Source organism: Sinohyriopsis cumingii, chromosome 17 (genome assembly GCF_028554795.1).
Source record: "Sinohyriopsis cumingii isolate HCF-2022 chromosome 17, ASM2855479v2, whole genome shotgun sequence".
Taxonomy (NCBI): Eukaryota; Metazoa; Mollusca; class Bivalvia; order Unionida; family Unionidae; genus Sinohyriopsis; species Sinohyriopsis cumingii.
Window position 1 is genome coordinate 47389752 of NC_142977.1, and position 24088 is coordinate 47413839.

Genomic DNA, 24088 nt, shown 5'->3' on the forward strand with positions numbered 1-24088 from the left:
TTATAGTATTTACAACATGCATACAAATTGCTTACCCACACACATCCCATCACACATACACGCACTATTTTTAATTTTTAATTTTAATTTCTTTTTTGCCAGCACTGAGTGTTTATGTTGAATGAACTTTTTTCATAAGAGAATGGTATGCCCTCTTTAAACTCTCTATTGAAGGCTAATTTTAAAATTAATGGGAGGGAATCCAGGATAACATTCCAGAACAAGCAAGACTGTTCAGTCTTGGTTTCAGTTGGTGAAATTCAACTGAGAACTTGATCATAGATTGTAAGATTCATCAAGCTAATCTTCTCATAACTGAAGCAAAATCACATATAACTCAGATGGATGCCCAGACAAGTTGTATGCATGATATTTGCCTTTTGTTAAAGTAGTCTCTCATATGAATTGTTGAAAATGTGCAGGTTTTAAATAACAGTGAAATTGAGGTGTCAAATGGTATATTTAGAATTTTAACCTACACATTCTTTTCTGAATTTTAAGTATCCTATCCAGAGCAAAGTTTGAAGCTAAACACCATACAATACTACAATAGTCCATATGTGGTTGAAGCTAAGCACAATGCAATACTACAATAGTCCATATGTGGTTGGAGCTAAACACCATACAATACTACAATAGTCTACATGGCTTTGAAGCTAAACACCTAACAATACTACAATAGTCCACATGTGGTTGGAGCTAAACACCATATTGCTACAATAGTCCATATGTGGCTGGAGATAAACACCATACAATGCTACAATAATCCATAGGTGGTTAAAGCTAAACAACATACAGTGCTACAATAGTCCACATGTGGTTGAAGCTAAACACCACACAAGGCTAAAATAGTCCATATGTGGTTGGAGCTAAACACCATATTGTTACAATAGTCCATATATGGTTGGAGCTAAACACCATACAATGCTTCAATAATCCATAGGTGGTTGAAGCTAAACACCATACAGTGCTACACTAGTCCACATGTGGTTGAAGCTAAACACCATACAATGCCACAATAGTCCATATGTGGTTGAAGCTAAACACCATACAATACTACAATATCCATATGTGGTTGGAGCTAAACACCATACAATGCAACACTAGTCCATATGTGGTTGAAGCTAAACACCATACAATGCTACAATAGTCGATATGTGGTTGGAGCTAAACACGATACAATTCTACAATAGTCCACATGTGGTTGAAGCTAATCACCATTCAGTGCTACAATAGTCCACATGTGGTTGAAGCTAAACAAGACAGATAATTGTGTTTTGTATATTTAATTTGTATTTTGTTTTAGCTGTTGTCAATGATTATATATTATGTATATCTGTATTTGTAATTGGCTTTAGTCCAAATTCAAGTTAATTGTGTACCTGACTAAAGATATTTTTTTTGTAAACAACTTAATACATAGTTAATATTTCTCTATGATTATATATAAAATATTCAAATGATTGTTTCTGGAGGTAATAATGTTTATTTGACTGTTTGTCTAGGACATCAATTTTTCACTTGGAAATTCATAATCCTGTTCACAACTTTGATTATTTTGGAAAGGAAGCTTGATTTTTGTGTCTTTTTATATCGGTGTTGTTGTTGTTTCGTACCTGAAAAATTATTCATTCATACCTTAACATCCAAAGTGGAATCAGTCTTATTGATGTGTTCAGTTTTTAATTTTGTGGATTAATTTATTTTAATTATTCCCTGGAATTAAAAAATGCTCATTAACACTTCTTGGACTAAGTCATTATTTTGGAATTATTATGAATTCATTCAAGGACTTTTGGGATTATATTATTGTGATACATCAAAGACTTTTGGCACATTAGCACATTCAGTATTGGAATTTATACGGAACACCAATGGAATTCGTTTGGAACTCCATACATTTGATATAACTCATAGGACTGTTTGGGATTTAATGCACAATGCTGTAAGTTCTTTTTGCAACTTTTCACTTTTTACTTTAGGGAAATAAATGATTTGGTGAATTTGGCAAAACTTATGCTTTTCACTCATTTGTGGAACTTAGTTTAAGACCATAGAGTCATAACAATAGTACTTCGAATACTGTAAGACAGTATTGATTCATGTGTGTGGAGAAAGCATAATGGTAATCAATTACCAGAAGGAACATTTCAGAATTGGAAGGATTCTCTGCTTGATGTTTATAGAGGATGAGTGTGAACAGCAGATGAAGTATGCCTTATGTACTGATGCTGCAACAGTCTAGCATTGCATGTCAGTAACAGTAGAGAGCATAGTAATGCATATAAAAAGGCTGTGTGCAGGTTTCAGCTACAGAAAGAATTATAGATGTACCACAAGATTACCTACCTGTGTCCTCTGAAGGCTGCAATACATTTAGTAATGTTTTATTAATAATTAGATATGGGTACAGTAACAGACAACAGGATTCAGAGAACATATGGTATTGTTCTTAAACTATAATGGATCAAGCTGTTAAACTAGTCTTGTTGTTTACTCATATTTTTGGTGAAAAGTCCAGATTTTACAGTCGGGAAAAGGTTGTCAGCCAGTATTAGATATATGAAAACTGATAAATCAGTGGCAGAATTTCAGTGTAACATTCCCATTGAATATGGTTGTGCTCATTGTCATCATGAAATGTCAAAGTTTGAAGAGATGTGATAATTTTTCTAAATGGAACTTTCCATATAGAGACTTCAAATTAATTTTTTTTTTAAGCATTTTATAATTTAACTTTATTCTTCAGTCAATATACCCTTTAGATGAATTTAACGTGCACCTTATATCTTTAATAATATGTGCATACATTAACTTGTAAACATTTGCCTTCCTAAAATGTTGAGCAATGTTAACCATTTTTCTCAAAGACCCATAAATTATGCCTATGCCAGCCAGTTAAGCAATCACAGGCACACTTGGGCATCTTGTTTGAAATCTCCTGTATTTTAGTAAGTGCATACAGATGGAGACAAACAAATTTATGAGAGCCAGAAATATGTTTATTGTAGTATTTCAAGGAAAAGTGAGGTTTGAAAATAAAATTATTTCAGCACCCCTGGTGGTTTGGGGATTTAAAGAACATATTTAAGTGATGACTATTTGAGGCAGGAGCCATGTTGGCTTATGGATCGGCATGACCAAAGTGATGCAGGTTATAATCCTATATCTGGCCAATCCAGGCTGGCCATTATGGTGCACTCTTAGGCAAGACACTTAACTCCACTTGTCATGGCACTAAATAACATACTATTATTGCTGTACTATAAAACAACAAACCAAGCTTGTTTCAGTTTAAATTTATTTCTGTATTGAATAGACCAAATGTCTTTGCAGTCCATTTTGAGAATAAATTCCACAGAGAGGCCGGGATCATACACTGCCTGCATCAAAGGACCTGCCGTGGATTGTGTAAAGGATCCCAGAGTGTATTGTTCTGAGATCTATGTAAATAAAAGTAAGTTGTATTTTGATCTTTTTATTTACATTTTACAGGAAGAAAATCTTATTTTGTAATACTTGTATACAAGTTATTAATAACAGTAATTGACAAGAAATTTAAATAGTTGGCACGATGTTTTTCTATCTAAAATTCTGCATATGACATCTTCAGTTCAGTTACAGAAATTCTGATTTGTCTTTTAGAAGGAAAACAATCTTTATAAGTCTTTTTTTTAAAATACTGGCAATTTGTTTGATTTAAAGAAAGGACTCTTTTTTGTGTTTTAAAAATAGTATCTACTAAATTCAGAGCTGATCAATGATGTGAAATTTTTATGAACCCAAATAGCTGCACAAAATTCCCTGATTTTAAAACTTCTTAGAAAAGTTCACTTCTTAATTGTCTTTATTTTGATTTTGTCACTTATGTTTTATTTTTCCAAAGGTTAGCTCAATATTTTTTCTTACTGGTCTTTTCTAGGCTAACTTAACAAAACGTATGCAAATGATAATAAAGTAAATATTACTTGATGTCCTGGTTAATTGTTCATCGGCTGTATATACAATGAACTATTGATTAGAAGCAGACTCAGTTACTCTAATGTGATTGACTAATCAGCACATGTTTAGATGACACAGACTTCCAGATGCTTAATCAGTTGCCATTTTTCTCAGACAATAGAGTGGAAATTATCATCTGCTTTTATTTGTGAATAATCCATACAGAACAGTAGAAAAATATGACTGAAGTTTTAGAGACACGCTTTTTAGCAGTAATACTTTGCCTGATATTATTGCCTTGCTCCTATTTAGGATGCAAGTCCTTTTGTCCCAGCTTACAATTCCAGCTCCCAGTAGATGGAAAGTTCTAATGTAGAACATAAATAATGCACACAGGTCTGACTCCCACATCATAGGCCCATGTGGATTAATCCTTCTCCTGTATGCTGTTTACGGTCCTCATGTGCAATCTGCCTTGATTTTGTGTTCTTAAGTTGCAGTTTGCTATTTTATTTTTATTTTCCTTATTGATTTAATTAAGGGTCTCTTGTTTTTAATTTTAAAAAATTCTATCTATAGCACACATGGCATATTAATCCCCAAGCATACGATATCACATATTTGAATATTCACTTTCATATGTTTATTGTAAGCACACATGTCATGCAATAAGAAATATTAAGTTGAAGACACTGCATTTCAGTCCTGCACTAAACTTATTTTATGTGCTTAATTTAAAGTTTGTTATTAAACACCAAAAACAATCTAGTAATGAGCAACAAGAGTCTCTTAAAGAAACTGACACTCTACTGACTAAAAGAATTTCCGAAAATTCAAGATAAGATCAAGTCCATAATGATAAATCAGTCAGTCGTCTTGAAAATCTTTATATTATTACTCCTTCAGAAAGGATGATTATATATCAGCATGTGATTTCACTAAAACATCTCTGATGTCTATAGGGTCCTAAATAAAACCGGTACCGATCTGATGTACCATATGGTAATGACAGCAGAAATCATTAATGTCAACATGAGGTTTTCACTACAAGACTTCTCATCTTGTCAAGCTGGGCCTAAATGAACATTGTGCTCATCTGATTCTGATATATTATGCTTTCTTGATATATCAAAATTAAAATAAAAATAAAGCAATACAAATTTGAGTGGGCCCTTTTTTAAAGATAATCTCTGTACTTGTATTTGTCATATAAATTTGAGAATATTCTTAAAAAGAAGACTGCTGTGTAAGAATAGCATAGGACTAATAGATTAGTCTATCATAGACCTGCATGAACTTCCATACACATTTCCAAGAAGCAGATGGGTTTTTTCAATTTAAAACCTTATCTCACAGATTCATATTTTGATAAAATTATTATGTAGCAGACCAGTCTATTATTTGACAAAATTGTACCAGATGTTAAGCGAAACAGGCTTTATCAATATTAATCTTTGATGTTATATCATTTGTGTATGACTGAAAAATGTTAGAGCAGAAGGATCATTAAAGTTCAAAACTTGTCAGATAAGAAAAAGGACAATTCTTTGTGCTTTACAAATGTAAAAAGAAGAATATGAGTGAAGTAACACATCACTCAGCTTGAGCTAATCATTATGCATATTGACTCCACAATCATTCAGCAAAAACTGTTAAAATTAGCTGAGTTTTGTACATAAATAATTTGTCTGTTTTTTTGTTTGTAAACTGGTACTATTCCACAATGATTTTGTCCATTTGTGACAAGAATTTTAACCAGCTGCAGATCCAGGTTATAAGCAAAAATAAAGGTATATATTTCATACTGTTTCCTGTAATTATCACATGTTATATATAGATTACATTTTATATGCTCAGATTATGCTTTTTTACCACTTATGTTTGCAATAATTATGCCAAAACCTCACTAAGGGTTGGCATGTATGAGGTTCCATGAAACAGGGTCATGCGAGTAGTGGGCAAACCAATCTATGATTTGGTCAATTGTTGTGGAAAGAGGTACATGTATCTCCATGATCTCAGCACATGACTACACCTTGGACTAGTTCATGCATGCTATTTAGTAAATGCACAGGCTTTGGACATGCATTTTAGTATTATACAAGAACACTGATGATGCACTGTATCATTAGAGATTACATTAGGTCCATGTCGTTTTTGTGTGGCATGATTTCAGATGGATTTCTGAAACAAAAGTAAACTTGACAATTATGCAAACCTGAAGGGTTGACTTTGGGCTGGGGATGGCGCTCTGTTTTGGGGTAAAACTTAGCATCACAGTATAACTAATTAGTATGCAGTGTAACTAAATGAAAGGTTGATTTATGAATTCGTTACTTCTTATGCACATCATTTGTAGAGTGGGAAAAACATTTAGATTTTGTGGTTTCAAGATCAGTATTGGAGTTCAAAGTTGCATAAGGTTACCTTAGACATTGTGGATTCTGCAGTGTTGCATACATTTATGTAGTGAATTTATGACATTTAATGAACCATGTCTGCAAAGAATGAAAACAAAACATGGATAATTTAATATAATTGATATTTAACTGGTTGTTGTTTTCATTTATGTTCACTCTCCTTTTTCTCATTTAAGTTGGCAGTTTTGACAAAGAAACAACAGACCATGCTGAAGATAAGATAACGCCAGTTGTAATGCTTGTAATAACTTCATTACTACTGACCACATCTTTCATAGCAGCAGTCTTTTGTTATAGGAGAACCCAAACCCAAAGCCAAAGCAGAAAGGTAGGTACCTTTTCAGTGTGTGCTATTTTGCTGTTTAGCTTATGCATGATTGATGATTTGTTTTATATAAGTAGAAATTTCTGTTGTTCTCCATTGATGCCTGATGATAAACCCATCCTATAATTTGCCTTCAACTACTTAGCCCTGACCAGTTAGAGCTGAATCATTCCATTTCTTTTTGACTCTTTTAAGGCATGTCCCTCTCCACCAGCTTAGCATCTGAGAAGTATGTGTGTAGGAAGTCAGATCTCCATTATCATAGGGAACAGGAAAATGGACATATTTAATTGCTCTGTAGTTAAATTATTATACAACTGACTTCCACTCTGTTTATCTTTCTTAGTTTAGTACAACTCATGCAGTTTTATATTTCCCAACCCATCGAGTGGGTCACTTAATTCCCTCTATTGTGTACATTCCTAATTCAGTTTTAACAATGTAGCATAACAATTTTAAATCATAACCAGTGGAAACAATATATCAATGCCAGTATTGGAATTTTATGTTGTTATTTTTTAAATAAAATTTTATATAAATGGAATTAATTTAATTATCAAAGTTATAAATGGAAATGTGAGAGGAAGTGAATCCAAAACAGTCCTGATAAGGTTCTGTGAAAGTCCAAAAGAATGAAAAGTTCTTTATAAATTTAAAACCGGAAATGTATTGGTCTACCAAGTATCATGAAGTCAAAATGGCATTGTCCAGAACTCCTTTCATTTATTCCAAGGAATTATAGAATAATATTATAGTACAAATAAAGAGAACTTTCTATTTTTACTGAAAAGTGACAATAAAATGTTCTTCCTCTCGAATAATACCGAAGGACAAAACATAACATGTCTGCAGGCTTAAGAGGAACACCAGATTATGACTTGAAGAATTGTATTTAATAGCATCTGTCATACACCAGCAATTAACAGCAGAATTTTATTTTGTTGCCCACAATTAAAATGAATAATGATATTAACGTTTATTTATATTTCTTTTGTAAAGAAACATAAATTGCCTTGCACAGTGACACTCCATAGTAGTCAAATTTGTAAATAATCTACACAGAATTGTGTTGGCACCTGTAACGGTGATTTCAGTTCTGGAATGAGGGGGTGGGGTTTGCAAACCAAACCAAGCCATATGTATGTCAAATCATGCATGCTTTTTTATTCCTCTGCAGATAAAAAAAATCAAAACAAGTCTTAGTTTGTTTTACGTACCTATATCTTATATTCATGTAAAAAAAACACAGTCATGTAATCATCTTTAGCAAATCTGCATACAGGACCTTCTCAAAGAGATTTGAAGATTCAATAAATGATATTTACAGTTTCAAGTACGTGATAATGAAATCCATAGTATTTGATATTCTTCTTTCATGATTTTGAGACTGCTTGCACTGAATCATTTAGCTCATGACTTGGATTCCTTCATCACCTTTTGTGTTCTCCTTTTTATACTTGCAGTTTAATTTTACATATTTTGTCACCGCTTCGGTGGCCTAGTGGTAAGAGCATCTGCCTCGGATGCGGGAGGTCGTGGGTTTGATCCCCGGCCGAGTCATAACAAAGACTTACAAACACGGTACTAAGAGCTGCCTCGCTTGGCGCTCAGCATTAAGAGGTTAGTGTTAGGACTAGTCGGCCCGGTGTCAGGATAATGTGACTGGATGGGACATCATGCTACATGTCTGCGGCATGATGCCCCAGTGCTAGACATCACTATAAACTGCCACAGTGCAGACATCGTAGCGATATGACTGAAAAATTGTTAAAAGCAACGTTAAAAATCCAAATCACAAATCACATCTTTAGTCAATCATGATTCATTTAAAATACTGGACTATCATTTCTTTTCCTGGAGTCCCAAATTTTGTAGTTTTCCCTGTCAAAGTTTGTCTATCTGTAGTACAGTAAAACCTGTCTTGAGAGACCACTGCTATGAGAGACCGCCTGTCTTGAGAGACCAGGTTCTCCATGTACAGATTTAGAGATTATATAGTGTTATAACCTGTTATGAGAGACCACCTGTCATGAGAGACCATTATGTTTTGGCAGAAGGGGTGGTCTTTCAAGACAGGTTCCACTGTACATACTTAACTTTTTTTTGAAAATACCTCATCAAATACTAAAAATGAAGAATACAAAAGAACTAGACTATGAGGACAACAAACAATGGTTACTTCAATTAGTTAAAACAGTACTACAAGTTGTATGAGTACAAATCAAACACCTGTTAAGATAAATCACTTTCATTCAACATCCAGAGAAGCTGATACAGCCAAAAGACATTAAACTGCTACAGTGGAACCTGTCTTGAAAGACCACCCCTTCTGCCAAAACATAATGGTCTCTCATGACAGGTGGTCTCTCATAACAGGTTATAACACTATATAATCTCTAAATCTGTACATGGAGAACCTGGTCTCTCAAGACAGGCGGTCTCTCATAGCAGTGGTCTCTCAAGACAGGTTTTACTGTAATTGGTTATTAAAGTACATGATATTATACTATCTTTTATCATTTCCTTAAAATACTCTGCATACATTTTAACCATCGGTTTCTTTCTGATGATCATCATATTAACACAGTGGCATATGAATGGTAAAAATCAACTCAGATCCCTCTCCATTTGAATGATACTATCATTTGATATGTGAACCAAACACTTTACCAGATGCCCTTTGTTGAATTCAGTTAGCAAGCATTGTTGACATTTGATATATTCAGAATGCATCAAAGTGTGAAGATACTTACTACATTGAAATACATTGGAATCACTCTTTTGTATGAACACGTGAACCTGAAACCACTAGAATTTACTTGAAACATCATTACAGAAGCCAGTTGCTGCTGAAATGATAACTGCAACTCACATAAAAATGTGCGAAATATCGGACCTAATTATCCTTTTCTTGAGAATACTGGAATTGTTTAATTTAACAATGTCTGGATTATTTTCCTGACAAACGTTTTTGTATGTACCAGCCAACTTGAACGATAGCAAGGTTGATTCAGCGGTTTTGTTGAAAATTCGGTGAAGAATAGGCTTCACAATAGTCTGCAGTAATTAGTGTTTCATTAGTACCTGTCCTTCAAGTATTAGTATTTGACAGTCATGCTGTTCTTTGGGATTAAGCATGCATTGATAAAACAAGACATTCTTTCATGAGGATTTACATATTTCGACAACATTTTTACTTTAATGAAGAATAAGTTTGAATATGTATTAAATCAGATTGTCATTTTTAGTACTATTTCTTATTCTTTCTTTCATTGTCAGTAAAATTGTTTAATACTTTATCTCATTTCCCTCTATTTTTATCTCACAACATATAAATTTAAGGCAATGACTGGAAATTTTGGCTACTGGATACAGTATAGATACATTTGTTTTTATTGCCATAAGATAACAAAGATAGATGATACATGTAATACATTTTGGTACCGTAGTTTCATCACTGAAAGAAAAAAAAGCAACAGAATTTCAGATTATATCAGTTGATCAGGCATAAAGGGACATAATGTATTACAAACACACTAAACACTAAGAAGTACATCATGCTATAAAATGTACATTGGAATTATAACAATAATTTTTCTTAGTTATAGTTGAATAATGCCTCCCACTGTTCCCTTATCAATATAATTTTGTCTTTTCTCTCATGGTCTTTAAGAAAAACTTTAAACTTCTCTAATCAAGGCACAACCATTTTCATTTTACACATATAGATGTAATATTTGGCAAGAATAAAACAAAAATACAAAGGTTGCTCAAATATTCCATTTGCGCTTGAATCTCCCAATATTATAGTCTTTTGTAAATGGCACAGGATATATGTTCACTTTATTCCGAATTCAGTGGGACATATCATTCCACAGACTGTTTATCACTTCACATTCCCAAAACACATGCTGTATTGTTTCCAGTAAATTTGTACATAATGTTCATGTGTCAGTATTAGACAAATGTATTTTATAGAAAAATGAGTTCATTAGTAAAATTCTGTGAGTAACACGAAATTGAAACCATTGTACTTACGAATTTCTTGTCATTCTAAAACCTTTATTATATATGTTAAGCCACACATCCATATTCATATTGAAAGTTTCATTCCAGGCCTTTTTATTGCTACTGCACATAAACTACCTGGAGGTTTGCCTGGATACTTTACACACACACATTCATCCCATGTTCTAGTTTGACCTAAGTGAAAATGGTGCTGCTCAAACATCCGATATTACTGCCATAATGACCATCTTAACATTCGTGCTATTAATTCTCCAGAAGAATAGATGGTCAATGTCTTCAAATGTATCCAGAATGACAAAGGCAGCGTCTGAGGCAGAGACTTCAGTACTCTTTCCAAGCGTTCTAGCAAACATCATGCACAGGAAACCATAATTATATGATTGCTATTCTTAGTTGTTAATGATCAGTTTGGAACTAGGTATATTTTAAAATGCTTGCTTGAAGGAGTTTTCTTGATATAACACAAACAAAAACAATATGTTCAAGCTGGATGTTTAGTTCTGATGAACGTCACAAAACTGTCAAGTTCAAACCAGTGAAAAGCTACCCAGTGATTTTAAAATACTAACCAATTTTCAGGTTACTTTATACTCTAAGAAGGAAATGTATGTGCTTTTATTGTAAACATAACTGGTATCTTCAAGATTAAGAGGTTGTATTTTAAATAACTCAGTTAAGAAATAGTATATGCAGTACAGACATTCTGAAACATTTCTCCACTGACATTCTTTTTTGCTCAGAAAAATCTTTTTTGTTTTACTTAAGGAACAGTTTACAGAAGAGCCTGTATATAATGGTAAGTAAACTTTACCTGCTATAATGATATCCACTGATGCCAAGAATATATAAATGGATTTAATATTTGAGCTTTTTAACAGTAACAACACTTTCAGGTGTTTTGTTAAACTGATTCATGCCATATAATATTTTGATTAACATATTCTACCTCAGGCCACATGAACAAAAGATTTTGTGTGTTATGCAAGGCCTATTTTGCATATTTTTGGTGTACACCGGTCTGTAGAGGATATAATTGTAGATCAATATTCCTGAGGAAGCAATTAATTATCAGGTATTTCACACTTGAATTTTGCACCAGAATAATTTATTTTTAGTAACTTGTCTTGGATCTGGTATAATCAGTCAGAGAATTTAAGTTCATGTTACCTAATTTAAACATGGTAAACAACATATAATGTATTATACAGCATTTCTCCATTGATAAGCCCTACCTTTCTTGCAAATTTGGTAATAAGTTTCTTTGTATGGGTTGGGAGAGATTAGACAATATCAGTACACAGGGCTTTCTTGGAAAATTTCTGAACTTCTAACAGTTTTTGTAGATTTATAAATCAGGGAAATATAATTGGAGAAATATGATATGCAGCCAGTTTTCATGCTTTAATGGGAACATTTTGCAGTACATGTCTCTTGTACTCCCAATGTAAATGAGAGGAAGTAGTCTGGACCTCTCAGTTAAAAGAAAATACAATATTCAAGAACATGACTTACTAGTAGTATTCTAGGTGTCAAAAGATGGTCATATACAGTGTTTAACAACAAAATAAATTTATTTAAATTTTGTAGTCGTTGTAGTTGATAAATTTTTAAACTGACAACTTATAATTGCCAAATCTGAACAGTTTGTTGTAAACTTCAAGTTTGAGATACCTGATATGTTGATAGACTTGACATAATCAGTTTGTATTTGCAGTGACACAGAATGGGGACCTGCCAGAATCACAAGTTCTTGTTAAAAATGGCCATGCTCATCAGGGACAGGTAACATTTACATAGTTCTTTAGGAAACTATAATTCAACATGTTAGAATACGTTTTTTTGTGAATAGCTGCATTTCTAGATATTTCAGGAGGTACCTGTATTATGTTTCAGGACACTTGCTACAACATTTCAAGAAGTTATGTCTGCATTATCACTTCTGAATAGATGATCATACATGTATGCTGGTCATACTGAAAGGATTCTTTGTCCTGCTTGTAATTTCATTCATATAGGGATTTTATATAGCTTGTTGTTTGCAAATGTTTCCTGCAGTGCAAAGGAATGGTCTGAGGCAGAGAGTTCAGTGTTGTTTCAAAGTGTACTAGTAAATATTTGCTTACAGCAAACCATAAATAGATGATTGTTATTCTTACATGATAGGATCTAGGTATATCAGTTTTAAAATACTCTCTTGAAACAGTTCTTTTGATGTAAAAAACAAAAAATATGTTCAAGCTGAATGTTCATTTCTGATGAACATCACAAGTGTGCCGAATTCATACCAGCTGAAAGCCGCTCAGTGATTTAAAATACTAATCAATGTCAAGGTTACTGAATACTTCAAAAAAGGAAATGGATTTGCTTTATTGTAAACATAACTGTTATCTTTATGCTTCATGAGTAAGAAGTTTTGTTTTAAATAAGTCAGTTAAGATATAGTATATAGACGTTCTGATTCATTTCTCCACTGACATCCATTTTTATTCCAAAAAATCTTGTTTGTTTATTTAAGGAACAGTATAAAGAAGTTCCACTACATAATGGTAAGTAAACTTCACCTGTTATGAGGATATTTATCCACTGACGCAAAGAATATATATAAATGGATTTAATATTTGTACCTTTTTACATCAGTAACAATAATTTCAATGTGTCTTGTTAACATGAGGTAATTAAATGCCATGTCATATAATATTTTGATTAGCATATTCTACCTCCGGCCACATGAAATCGGGAAATATAATTGGAGAAATAGGATATGCAGCCAGTTTGACATGCTTTTGTAAGAACAGTTTAAAAGACATGTCACTTGTACTCATAATTGTATTTATGCTGGACCTCTCCATTAACAGAAAATACAATACTCAAGAACATGATTTACTAGTAGAACTGTAGATGTCAAAAGATGGTCATATACAGGAGTGTTTAACAACAAAATAACTTCATCTAAAACAATTTTGGAACAATTAAACGTTTTGTGGTTGTTGTAACTGATGAATTTTTAAACTGAAAACATAAGATTGACAAATCAGAACATTATGGTGTTCTTTAAGTGTGAAATACTTGATATGTTCATTAGGAACATGTAACATTTGCACATTTCTTTAAGAAACTAATTCAGCATTATAGAATAAATGTTTGTGTGAATAGCTGCATTTCTAGATATTTCAGTGGGCACGTATTATGTTTTCAGGACACTTGCTACAAGAGTTCAAGAAGCAATGTCTCAGATGACTGTCAAATTAATTATTAAGACTTTGAAATGTGCTCTGTATCTTCAGACATGTTAATAGGATTAGTTTTGGCTACATGATAAACCCTTATTCCTCATTAGCCACACACAGTATGGCAATATAACCAACCTTGTGCAAGTACAACCAGCCTTGAAGATAGTTTATTGATGTGCATAAAGCAAAGCATTGTACATTTTATGTTTAATATCAGTAATACATTATGTGTATCAATTTTGTTTCTTACCCTTTCCATGCCAGCCATACCATTTTTCCATTCTATGTACATTATGGACCCAGTCTGACTCCACATCACAGGCCCCTCTGCACTAGCACAGCATTCTTTTCATGGTGACATGTTGAGTCGCATGGTGAAAACAATAGCATGTTGAGGAATAAATGTTATCAATGATTGTTGCTGTTCTGAATATTAGAATATTAATTACTCTTTTTCAGTAAGGATAGTCTATTAGATTTCAAAATTGTTTTATGATGGTATGGTGTTTGCTTTCAGTCCTTGATTAAACACATGGTGAGTCGTGTACTGTTAATGTGATTCATGTTTTTTTTTTATTTAAATGGCACAGCTGAACAATGGTCAGTATTTTATGAGCTGTATTTTCTTAAATAAAAGTGACTGTATCTGTGTACTGGGAATTTGCATTGAGAGTGAATGCACAGTCACATGTGTTCACTTTCTAGTTTGTCACTTGACTTAATTGAACATGTACAGAAATCTACACATAATTTCCATGTTTTGAAGTGAAACATGACCAATAAATAAAATAATGATGTATTATAAAAGTCATGAAGAGAGAGGAAGAGAGATTGTTTGCACTCATTAACTTAAATTTTTAGTTTACAGATTGGGTAAAATGTGAAGAAAATCAAATTCTTATATTGAACTATTGTCCACATTTCAGTTACACAGACTGAAAGCTGCATTCTGCTACTTCTTCATTTGTTTCCGGGAATTGGAAGATATTTCGGCTCTTTCCCTGTTCTGGAGAGGCTTGGTTTTCAAGAAGGGCAGCATCCACCAGATTCTTTTCGTGCATAGGTGGATTCACCAGAAATGTCTTGAGTTAATTCCCATTCACAACATCATTTGGTTCATGCATGATTTTGTTGCACAGAACTATCTTGGATGGTCTGAATTATTTATATTCTTTATACAAGTGTATACTTAAGGACTCATGGTACTAAATCAGTTCCCATAGTAAACCTATGCAAACACTGTCTGTTCATTCTTTTGTCTACCAGTCCATCCATCCACTCTAACGTTAATGCCCTGTAAATATATCTCTAATAAATAGTGGATATTTAGGGTTACAGCTTCAAGATGGAAGTCTAATGTTAGTATTTTCTGTTGTCCATTTCCACCATGTGCCTATATTGCAGTTTGAAAAAAGATTTGTCAAACTTGGTATCATTATATATATTTTTACTAGAAGTTGTGTTGGCATATTGTTCAAAATTCTCTTTTCAAGATGTAGGTCATAGATGAAAGCATAGACCTTTTTTCTGTCAGTATAATAGCTCTGAAACCCTTTCTGATACATACATAAAATGTTATTTTTATTTGAATCACTACCAGGAAGCAAATTCAGTGCCATGTTCGAGATTAGATTTTCAAGGTTAAAGTCAATGGTCTAAAGCACATGAATTGGGGTGGGGGACAAATGCATCAAGTGTGTATGTTGGTAATAAAATTCACAGAAACGGATATGAATGACAACAGCCTTCATACTAGAAAATCAGCTGCAACTACAGAGGACAAAGGTTGATATGATTTTTATTGTTTTTATGAACTTCTGATGAAAAAGGTTTTTTTCTCCTACCATGTTCAAGAAAGATTAATTGCAATGATTAGTCAGACCTTGAAATTTCACTAAATGTTTACTCGATTCAGTAGGAAAAATTGCCTTCCCTTATGATGTCTTATTATAGTTTAATTTGAATAACAAGTGTAAACGTTTGTTTAAAAGGTTCGTAATTTTTTTCAGAAATTTAGTATAATTTTCAGATTTAATAATGGAACACCGTTACAAGAAATTTACTTTTGTGAACAATGTAAAGGTAATAACAGAATGCATTATCATTGTTTCCAAATTACATATCAGCTTCATTTAAAAATATGGATATTGTAATAGGATTTATTAAAAGTAATACTATTTGTGAAAGAGTAAAAATATTGTGTGCCACCTCAAACTTTTCTTTTGGAAAATATTCTGCTGAAAGGTCTCATTAATTTATCCTAATGCATTTTCACACATTTTACAAAAAATCATAATCTAAGTTAATTGCATATCTTCATTTGTAATAAGTATATAGAAAATATGTTTACCAATATTTACCATGGGAAAAAAATATCTTTAATCATGACATAATCCATGATTGGTCTTTAAAAACACATCACCACGTTGACTGTTGACCTTGACTGATCTGGGCAGGAGTTGAATCCACAAATCATTGGTTTCGAGTCCAATGCACGTGTAAGGAATTTGTCATATCCTGGTGTCATGTTAGGAGTTTTTGTGTCCGTGTGTATTTTAAATGATTCCGTAGTTTCTGAGAGTGAAACATTCATCAAATTGAGTTCAAAAATTATGTACTTGAACATGCGTGTCAATGTTTTATATTTATGTCCATACAGTGTGTACACATATATAGGTTATGCATATCTTAACTCTAGTTTGGACTGAAAATGTACTCCTGCAGTCATCACAGATAATAAGAGCATCGAAAACACCAATTTCTGAAGCATACTTCCAGCCTGCTGTTCATTTATTTTGCTTAGAAATGGGAATTAAGACAGTCATCCTTTTTCTTTGCTGTTTTGTGCATTGCCCAGAAGAGTTATAGGATATCCTGTTTTATGTCATCCATCCATCCATTTTGCACCAGTTTGTTTTCTCTACTTCTCCAAAAAGACAAATACTTAGAGGACTGCCATGCATATTTTACTCACACATTCATCTCTAGGTCTAGTTGGTCATCATGACTGTTCCAGGAAAACATAACATGTGGGCTCGAAACACCCATCTATTTCAGGGTACAACCAGTTGAAATTTATTTCTGTCATAGGCACCTTCTCAGAAATCAAAATTCATACAGAGAGAGAGAGAGAGAGAGAGAGAAGGAGAGAGAGAGAGAAGGAGAGAGAGAGAGAGAGAGAATTGGCATTATTTACGGATCTCATTAACACACAAAATGATGAGAAAAAAACAAAACAAATCAGATATATTTGATAAAAAGCTGATAGTATATTTCTATTGAATATAAAGTAGGGATGGAAACTGTTTGTGACTAAAATCAATGAAGAAACATTTCTTAAACCCCCCAAAACCCAAAACAAAGCAGTTGTTTGTGTATGAGAGAGAGAGAGATCAATATTGCAAACGAAAATAGCATGACTTTAATTACATTTCTGGAACATCTGGTCTAGAACTGACCAGTTTGACTCACCCAGTAAGTTTAACATCTCTGTTATACCAGGGTCTATTCACATTAAATTTCTTGGACATATGCGCTTACCATCTCTTTAAATCCCAACACTAGGCATAGTATCAGCTGATATCCTCCCTACAACTTTTAGACAACAATAAATGACATCTGCCTCTGTTTTCATGGGCCAGTGTGACAAAGTTGAAACTATCAAAATCTAAATGACGTTTATTGAAATTGGAATCACAACTTACGAGAATGCTAGCGTCTTTCACTATTATGTTCAGGTCCTTATTTATTTCCTTTTAAGATATTGAAATATGCCAATAAATGTAAAAGCACATGTTTGTCTAATCATTAGGCGAAATTAACAATTCAGTCCTAGGATAGTTAAAAATTGCCTTAGTAGATAGAGGTAACATTGTTAAAACCAAACTTTACAACTTCTGGTGTTTTTATTTAACTTTTTAATATATATATTTTTTTTGTTTTGTTTTAAACAATCACTTTTTATTAAGCATTATGGGATTGCAAAGGACAAGCAAGGTCTACATACCTCCGAAATTGAAGAGCATTACAGCGTGCAAAACTATGCAAGTCAGAAAATGAAGAATTAACAACAGAAGTCCTCCACTAAGCATATGCAATTTTACACTATGCAGAAACACATATTAACACAATGTTGTGAAAGAATTATGCTTAGTTTAAAATTACTTCCGAGAGATTTGTTAGACTGACTTCAGTAAATCATGAAAATGATCAAATTAATGGGGCCATGTGTTTAGGACTAATGTGTTGATATTAATAGACAGACGTGGCCTCAGAGTTGGTTGGCTTTGGTATAATATCCAAAATTGGACAGTAAATTACCATATAGAAACTTGTTTATTTATCAGTGTGTGTAAAAATATACAGGTCAGAATGTAACCTGGAAGAACATTTGGAATGCCATGACCCGTGTATGCCTCTCTCTCTCTCTCCGTGGATTATCTTAATTTTGTATCAGATCCAAGTGTCACGTTATAAGTAAGGAACAATAGCCAGATTGCAACATGTATATGCTAGACCCTGAGGCTAATTATTCACTTCATAAATGTTGCGAGTGTCAGCCTTGCGAACAATGAGTGTCAAAGCGATCTGTACACAACTGGCCGGCCAGCTTATGTTACGGTAGTGTAAGAGTCATCAAAAGGATGGGTGGGAAGCTAGTTGTATAACATGGCCATAGGAACTTGTTACGGGCGCCTTATTTGGCTGCATGCGATTCACAGGTAAGTGGCATGAATTGCCGGTGTTGGACTCAAAGGAACATCAAGTGGGGGTCATAAATCCACCCTTGACAGACTGCCGTAGAGGGGGCAATGTCTGTTAATTATGTAGACCATGGGTGAATCGACATCCACTTGGAATTGAGCAAGGCATGGTCACCATTGGAGTCGCAAGTTTAAATCTAGCGTCTTGAAACTAAACGTCAGTAGTTGCTAAACCATCTTGCAGGAATTACATAAGGAAGTTATAAGCTACTCTAACATCATTCAAAGTTGGCGGGAAACATTGTTATTTTGGGAAGTACAAAGGAGCTTCGGAAAGGTCAGCGACTTATTTGCTCGATTGTCACAATCTATTACGGCAAGATAATTGTACTTTAATTATGTGTACTTCATTACTAGAATCGTTAGTACGTAGAATTATCATTTGTAGGGTTTGATTCATTTGTAGTGTTTGATCTACATGCATATTTTGAGATATGAGCAATGTTTATGCAAGGAATTAATATTGTAATTCGCTGTTTGGTTAATTCGTAGTAACCTCGTGCATTTTTTTCATGTGATATTCTAGATTTACAAATGTTGAATTGAATTATAACTTTGTATAATGGTTGCAGTGTGTAACATTAGTTAATAGGGGTATTTGACTATTTGTGTATACTTTGTAGGAGTATAATGTGTAAGGATATATAAGCGCATGGAAATGTGGATATGTGTACACTTTGTAGAAGTGTAATGTACAGAAATGCGTCTGATTATGTGATATCGTTCTGTATAATAAGATTGAGAATCTCTATATACCGATGTGATGAAATCTATTGATATATGCATTATAAGCAGTTGATACCGTGTATACCATGCCAGAAAGTATGGGTATTTTGATGTGCACGAATGCGTGACCAAAGTAGGTAATGGCTTATCTGATGATAAATTGTTGTTTAGTGTGGGACTAGATAGCTAGAGGAATATACTATGTCCTTTTGTGTGTTCGGGCAGGAAGCTTTTAGGGACGGGAGGAGCTGTATGAGACAAAGAAGGGATATACCCTGGTACAGTTGATCCCGAGTCTGGGATACAAGAAAAGGAGAGAACGGAAGTGGAGGAAGTGGAAGGGTGAAGGACGTGGTTGTTGGACTGAAGGGGTACTGGGTACCAGTCAAGAAATACTACAGATGAGTAGAAACTCAGGACAGGAGGAAAATCTATCACACTAAGTCAGATGATGCGAGAGCAATAGGGTTTTGAATATTGAATTTCACTTGAGGAAGGACTATCTGTAATTGAATGGCATTAAATTTGTTGTTCATTTGAATTTCACTTTTTGTGTATTCAGTAATTTAACTGTCGGCATCGCTGACTGGGGGTTCGGAGCTTTGCATCTCTATTGCTACTTCAATTTCTAACAAAAACGAATCAGGGTGGGTCTTCTGTAATAATTAAAGATAATACTGGGAGCACTCCACCCCAAGCCTAAGGTAGCCTGCGAGACCTTTACACCAAGTTTCAGGTTTATGTTTTCCGAATCGTATGAATTCGATTTAAAAAAAATTATTCGCACAGAAATATGATATGGTCAGACTGCCCTAGCTGTTCATATAAACCTTTATTACATCGGCATAGCTCGCACAGATTCCTAAAGGAGAGCAGAAAACATGGAGAGAATTGGTCGTAAAGTCATTTGTGGTGCCCGAACGACCTGTTTGATTACGGGATTGAATGATTGATTGATTATTATTATTATTATTATTATTTAGCATCAGAAAAAATAAAGATACTCTTTTTGCCATATTATTAAACAAGGAGAAAGTACCATTAGGTTATTTTGTTTATGAGTTTCAGAAAACATGGGTAAATCCGAAGTTATAAAAGTTCATTGACACGTTTGTTTCACTGATCAATTTCAGTTTTATAGTTATTGTCAATTGTACAGATCGTGGCCTACTCTGTATTAGCATACACTGAATGGAGATTTTATTTAATGTCAGTGTACTTGTTACAAAACATATTTTGTAGACTAATAATTTAAAGTCAATGTCGTGCAGAATAAGATAGATGCTATTATGATTTGAATCTAAAGCATTCTTCAAGAAACTCAAGTGTGTGTTTATATGTATAGGTGTCCGTCCAAGGTGTGTGTGTGTTTTGTTGTGAAACAGAGTAGGGGAGAGTGCTTATTTTAAAGCAGAAAATATACCATTGTAATTTAAATCTTAATTATTTTATAGGAATATCAAAAGTACGTGACACGTGTATGTTTGCGTGTGTGTGAAAGAGAGCGGACTTGACGAGCTAATGCATTAAGCTTGATAGTGTAAGGGTTGTGTGTGTGTGCGAGAGAGAGAGAGAGAGAGAGAGAGAGAGAGCAAAGAGAGAGAATTATTCTTACTTTAAACAAATCCAATACTGATACACTTTATAAGATCACACATCCCAAAAGATTAATATCACTAGAAAAATCCAGCGATGCGAAGGAGAATTGTGAACCATGAATTTGCGATAAACGGAGTTAGGTATCAAAATTGCAATCAAGCTACAAATATGTAACAATATTAACATCATACTACAAATGTCATTTCTATGTACTGGTAGTATCATTCAAAAATAGAATTTACCTAATAAACTTCCGGAATAAAAACTACTATATTCTATAGTTTGATTGCTGCTTTCAACGTAGAAAATAACTTGTGAATTGACTTTTAGTATAAAGAATCAATGTGTGTTAAAACAATGGTATGCATGTATGTATGTATGTATGTTCAAAAAGAAAATATACACACAATGAAAAGTTTGGTACTGCATATCAGAATAATCAGACAACGGAGACAGTCACATGTAAATATTTCAATTATTCGAGCCCTTATTTCATTATAAGATGTATACAGCAATCAGAAAATGTTCATACTAACCCTGATTTGTGTAAATTACATCAACTATTGCAGTTGGCAATGTACAGTGAGAACTTCTTTTACACGTCCACGTTAATGTTTTCATGCAGTCAGTTTGACGCATTTTCCAATGTGGATAAGTGACATTCCAAAAGATCTGGCTTGAAGTACATCATTTTCCGTAACAGATATTTAAACTATAAATTAGACAACACAAGAACAAAAATTCCTTGGTGGCCTAAATTGTTCAAAAATATAGCGATGAGCTTATAAAGCTATCAAACTTATGCAGCCTTTAAAAACGTCATTGCTCGGCAAAATTGCATCAAGATTATGGCATTATAATGTGCGCGCTATCATGTTGACACTGCAATCAATTTTACGTCTGCTGACCGTAAAGATGGTACCTGGCATAATTTGTTGTTTAATTCATCTGATTTATTTTAGCAAATTTTTACATCGCCATCTAGTGCCAAATCCTTAGACAGAGGGAAGCAGTATGACCTCGCTAACCTTGACTTCAGTAAGGCTTTCGATCGTGTCCTCCATGAAAGAATCCCCAGTAAGTTGGACCACTATGGCATGAGGGGTAAAACATCCAGAAATGGATGAGAGGTTTCCTATCAGACAGATCGCAGAGAGTTATATTAGATAAAGCAACATCAGACCCAGTACCAGTTGTTAGTGGGATACCTCAAGGGTGTGTTTTGGGTCCCAGCCTCTTCCTGGTGTTCATTAATGCTCTACCTGCGAGCATCAAATCCATTACGAGACATTTTGTAGATGACTGTATAGTCTACTGGGAAATAAATGTCTCCAAGGAATGTGAGATCCTTCAAGAAGACCTGAACCAACTGGCCCTCTGTGAAAGAACTTGGGGTATGTCGTTCCACTAAGAAAAATGTAGCATCCTAAGAGTTTACAGGAAGAAATCACCAATCTTTTCCGAATATACTCTTAAGGTGAACAAGTTAACCAATGAGCTGACAACAAAATATCTCGGGGTGGAATTGTCCAGAGACCTCTTTGGAAAAGGCACATAGACAAGACAGTGAATAAAGGGAACAGTAACCTTGGTTTCCTGTGCCGCAACCTCCTAATCAACAACGAAGAAGTTAAAAGTGCAGCATATTTCACTCTAGTTCGACCAGGTCATGAGGTATTGCTCGACTGTGTGTAACCCACATAATAAAGATGCTAGATTCACCACAAATAAATATCGTAACACTAGCAGTGTCAGTGCAATGTTGAACCATCTACAGGGGGAATCACTCGATTCCTGGCTTACCAAAACCCAGCTGACCATATTGAACAAGATTACGAACAACCTAGTGGACATACCAGACAGATACTTGACCCTGGCGGGTGCATAGGAGCATCGGCACCCACCGAAATGCCGGAATGCACCGAAACGCACTTTAATTATATCGTATATACCATAGTGTATATTGGGTGTGTATGTATAATTCATATCTGTGATATTTAATATTAGTTATATAATAAATTAATATGTACTTTCTTTTCTGCAAGTGATGCAACATCAAACTAAAAAGAAGGTGGAAAACGCGCATTTTGGTGACAGTTCGTAAGGTAACAAAATTTAATATTAACAGCGTGTATTGCAATTTATACAAGAGTTTAATGTTTTAGCTATTAATAATAAACACATTAATATTGATTTCTTAAGTTGATTATTATATTGTAGTAATTAATAATTACATTTTTCTTATTATCTTCCGGGATATGTGAGATTTGCACAATCCAGCAGGTGAAACAGCTGTATAGTTTAAGTGTAACTATCATGAATTATGCGTGATAATGGTCTAAAGCAAAAAAATATGCGAAAATGGCGTGTCAAATCATTTCAGTTTTTCTCTGATCGTTTTCTAAACCTATTCTGCTATTGGAAGAAGAGCATGGGATACTGGATAGTGGCAGAATTGGGTTTAATACATGAAGACAATTTTTGGAACATATTTCAAAATGTACTTGTTTGATATAATACACACATTGTTAAAAATTAATATATAGATAAGGCAATTCGGACTTGCCCACTCGGAGAGAAAATAAGATTAAATGTAGCAACAACAGGAATAGACACATCCCAAATTATATCAATGAAACTGATAAGACTTTGGCCCCTGCATACAGCCTCATGAACCTGTTTTACCAGTCGCGCAGCATTAGCCGACATGGTGGTATATATATATATATATATATATATATATATATATATATATATATATATATATATATCGTTCATTAAACCATACCAAGTAATTAACACGTTGCCATACTACTATATATTCCAAAGGACAATTTACTAGTTTATACACAAAGCATCACAAAAACCTACTGCAAAATTGTGATACAAATCCTATCAGTATGAAATTTAATCCTTATAAAAAATATGAACAAGAAATGCGGCATGTAAAGATACTAGTTTCATAGCAATCAAACATTGGATTTTCCGCGTATGTGTTATAAAAATCCGTTTGAAAATAGCGGGCCAAATCAAAACACATGAATAGTACATACA

The 24088-nt window shown here is 33.8% G+C and overlaps 1 protein-coding gene across 4 annotated transcripts in view; it reads left to right on the forward strand.

Moving 5' to 3' along the window:
- LOC149778551 (uncharacterized) overlaps nucleotides 1–24088 on the forward strand; it is a 109272-nt gene that overhangs the window by 35275 nt on the left and 49909 nt on the right. For 2 of the 4 annotated variants that reach the window (XM_089939455.1, XM_089939454.1), the window contains exons 5-10: nucleotides 3337–3457; nucleotides 6539–6690; nucleotides 11482–11512; nucleotides 12431–12498; nucleotides 13232–13262; nucleotides 14873–15024. In XM_089939455.1, coding sequence (XP_089795581.1) covers nucleotides 3337–3457; nucleotides 6539–6690; nucleotides 11482–11512; nucleotides 12431–12498; nucleotides 13232–13262; nucleotides 14873–15009 — 540 coding nt within the window. In that variant the 3' untranslated portion in view covers nucleotides 15010–15024. Of the gene's footprint in view, nucleotides 1–3336; nucleotides 3458–6538; nucleotides 6691–11481; nucleotides 11513–12430; nucleotides 12499–13231; nucleotides 13263–14872; nucleotides 15025–24088 lie in introns of those variants that run through there. The other 2 variants (XM_089939456.1, XM_089939457.1) reach the window with 2 other exon arrangements.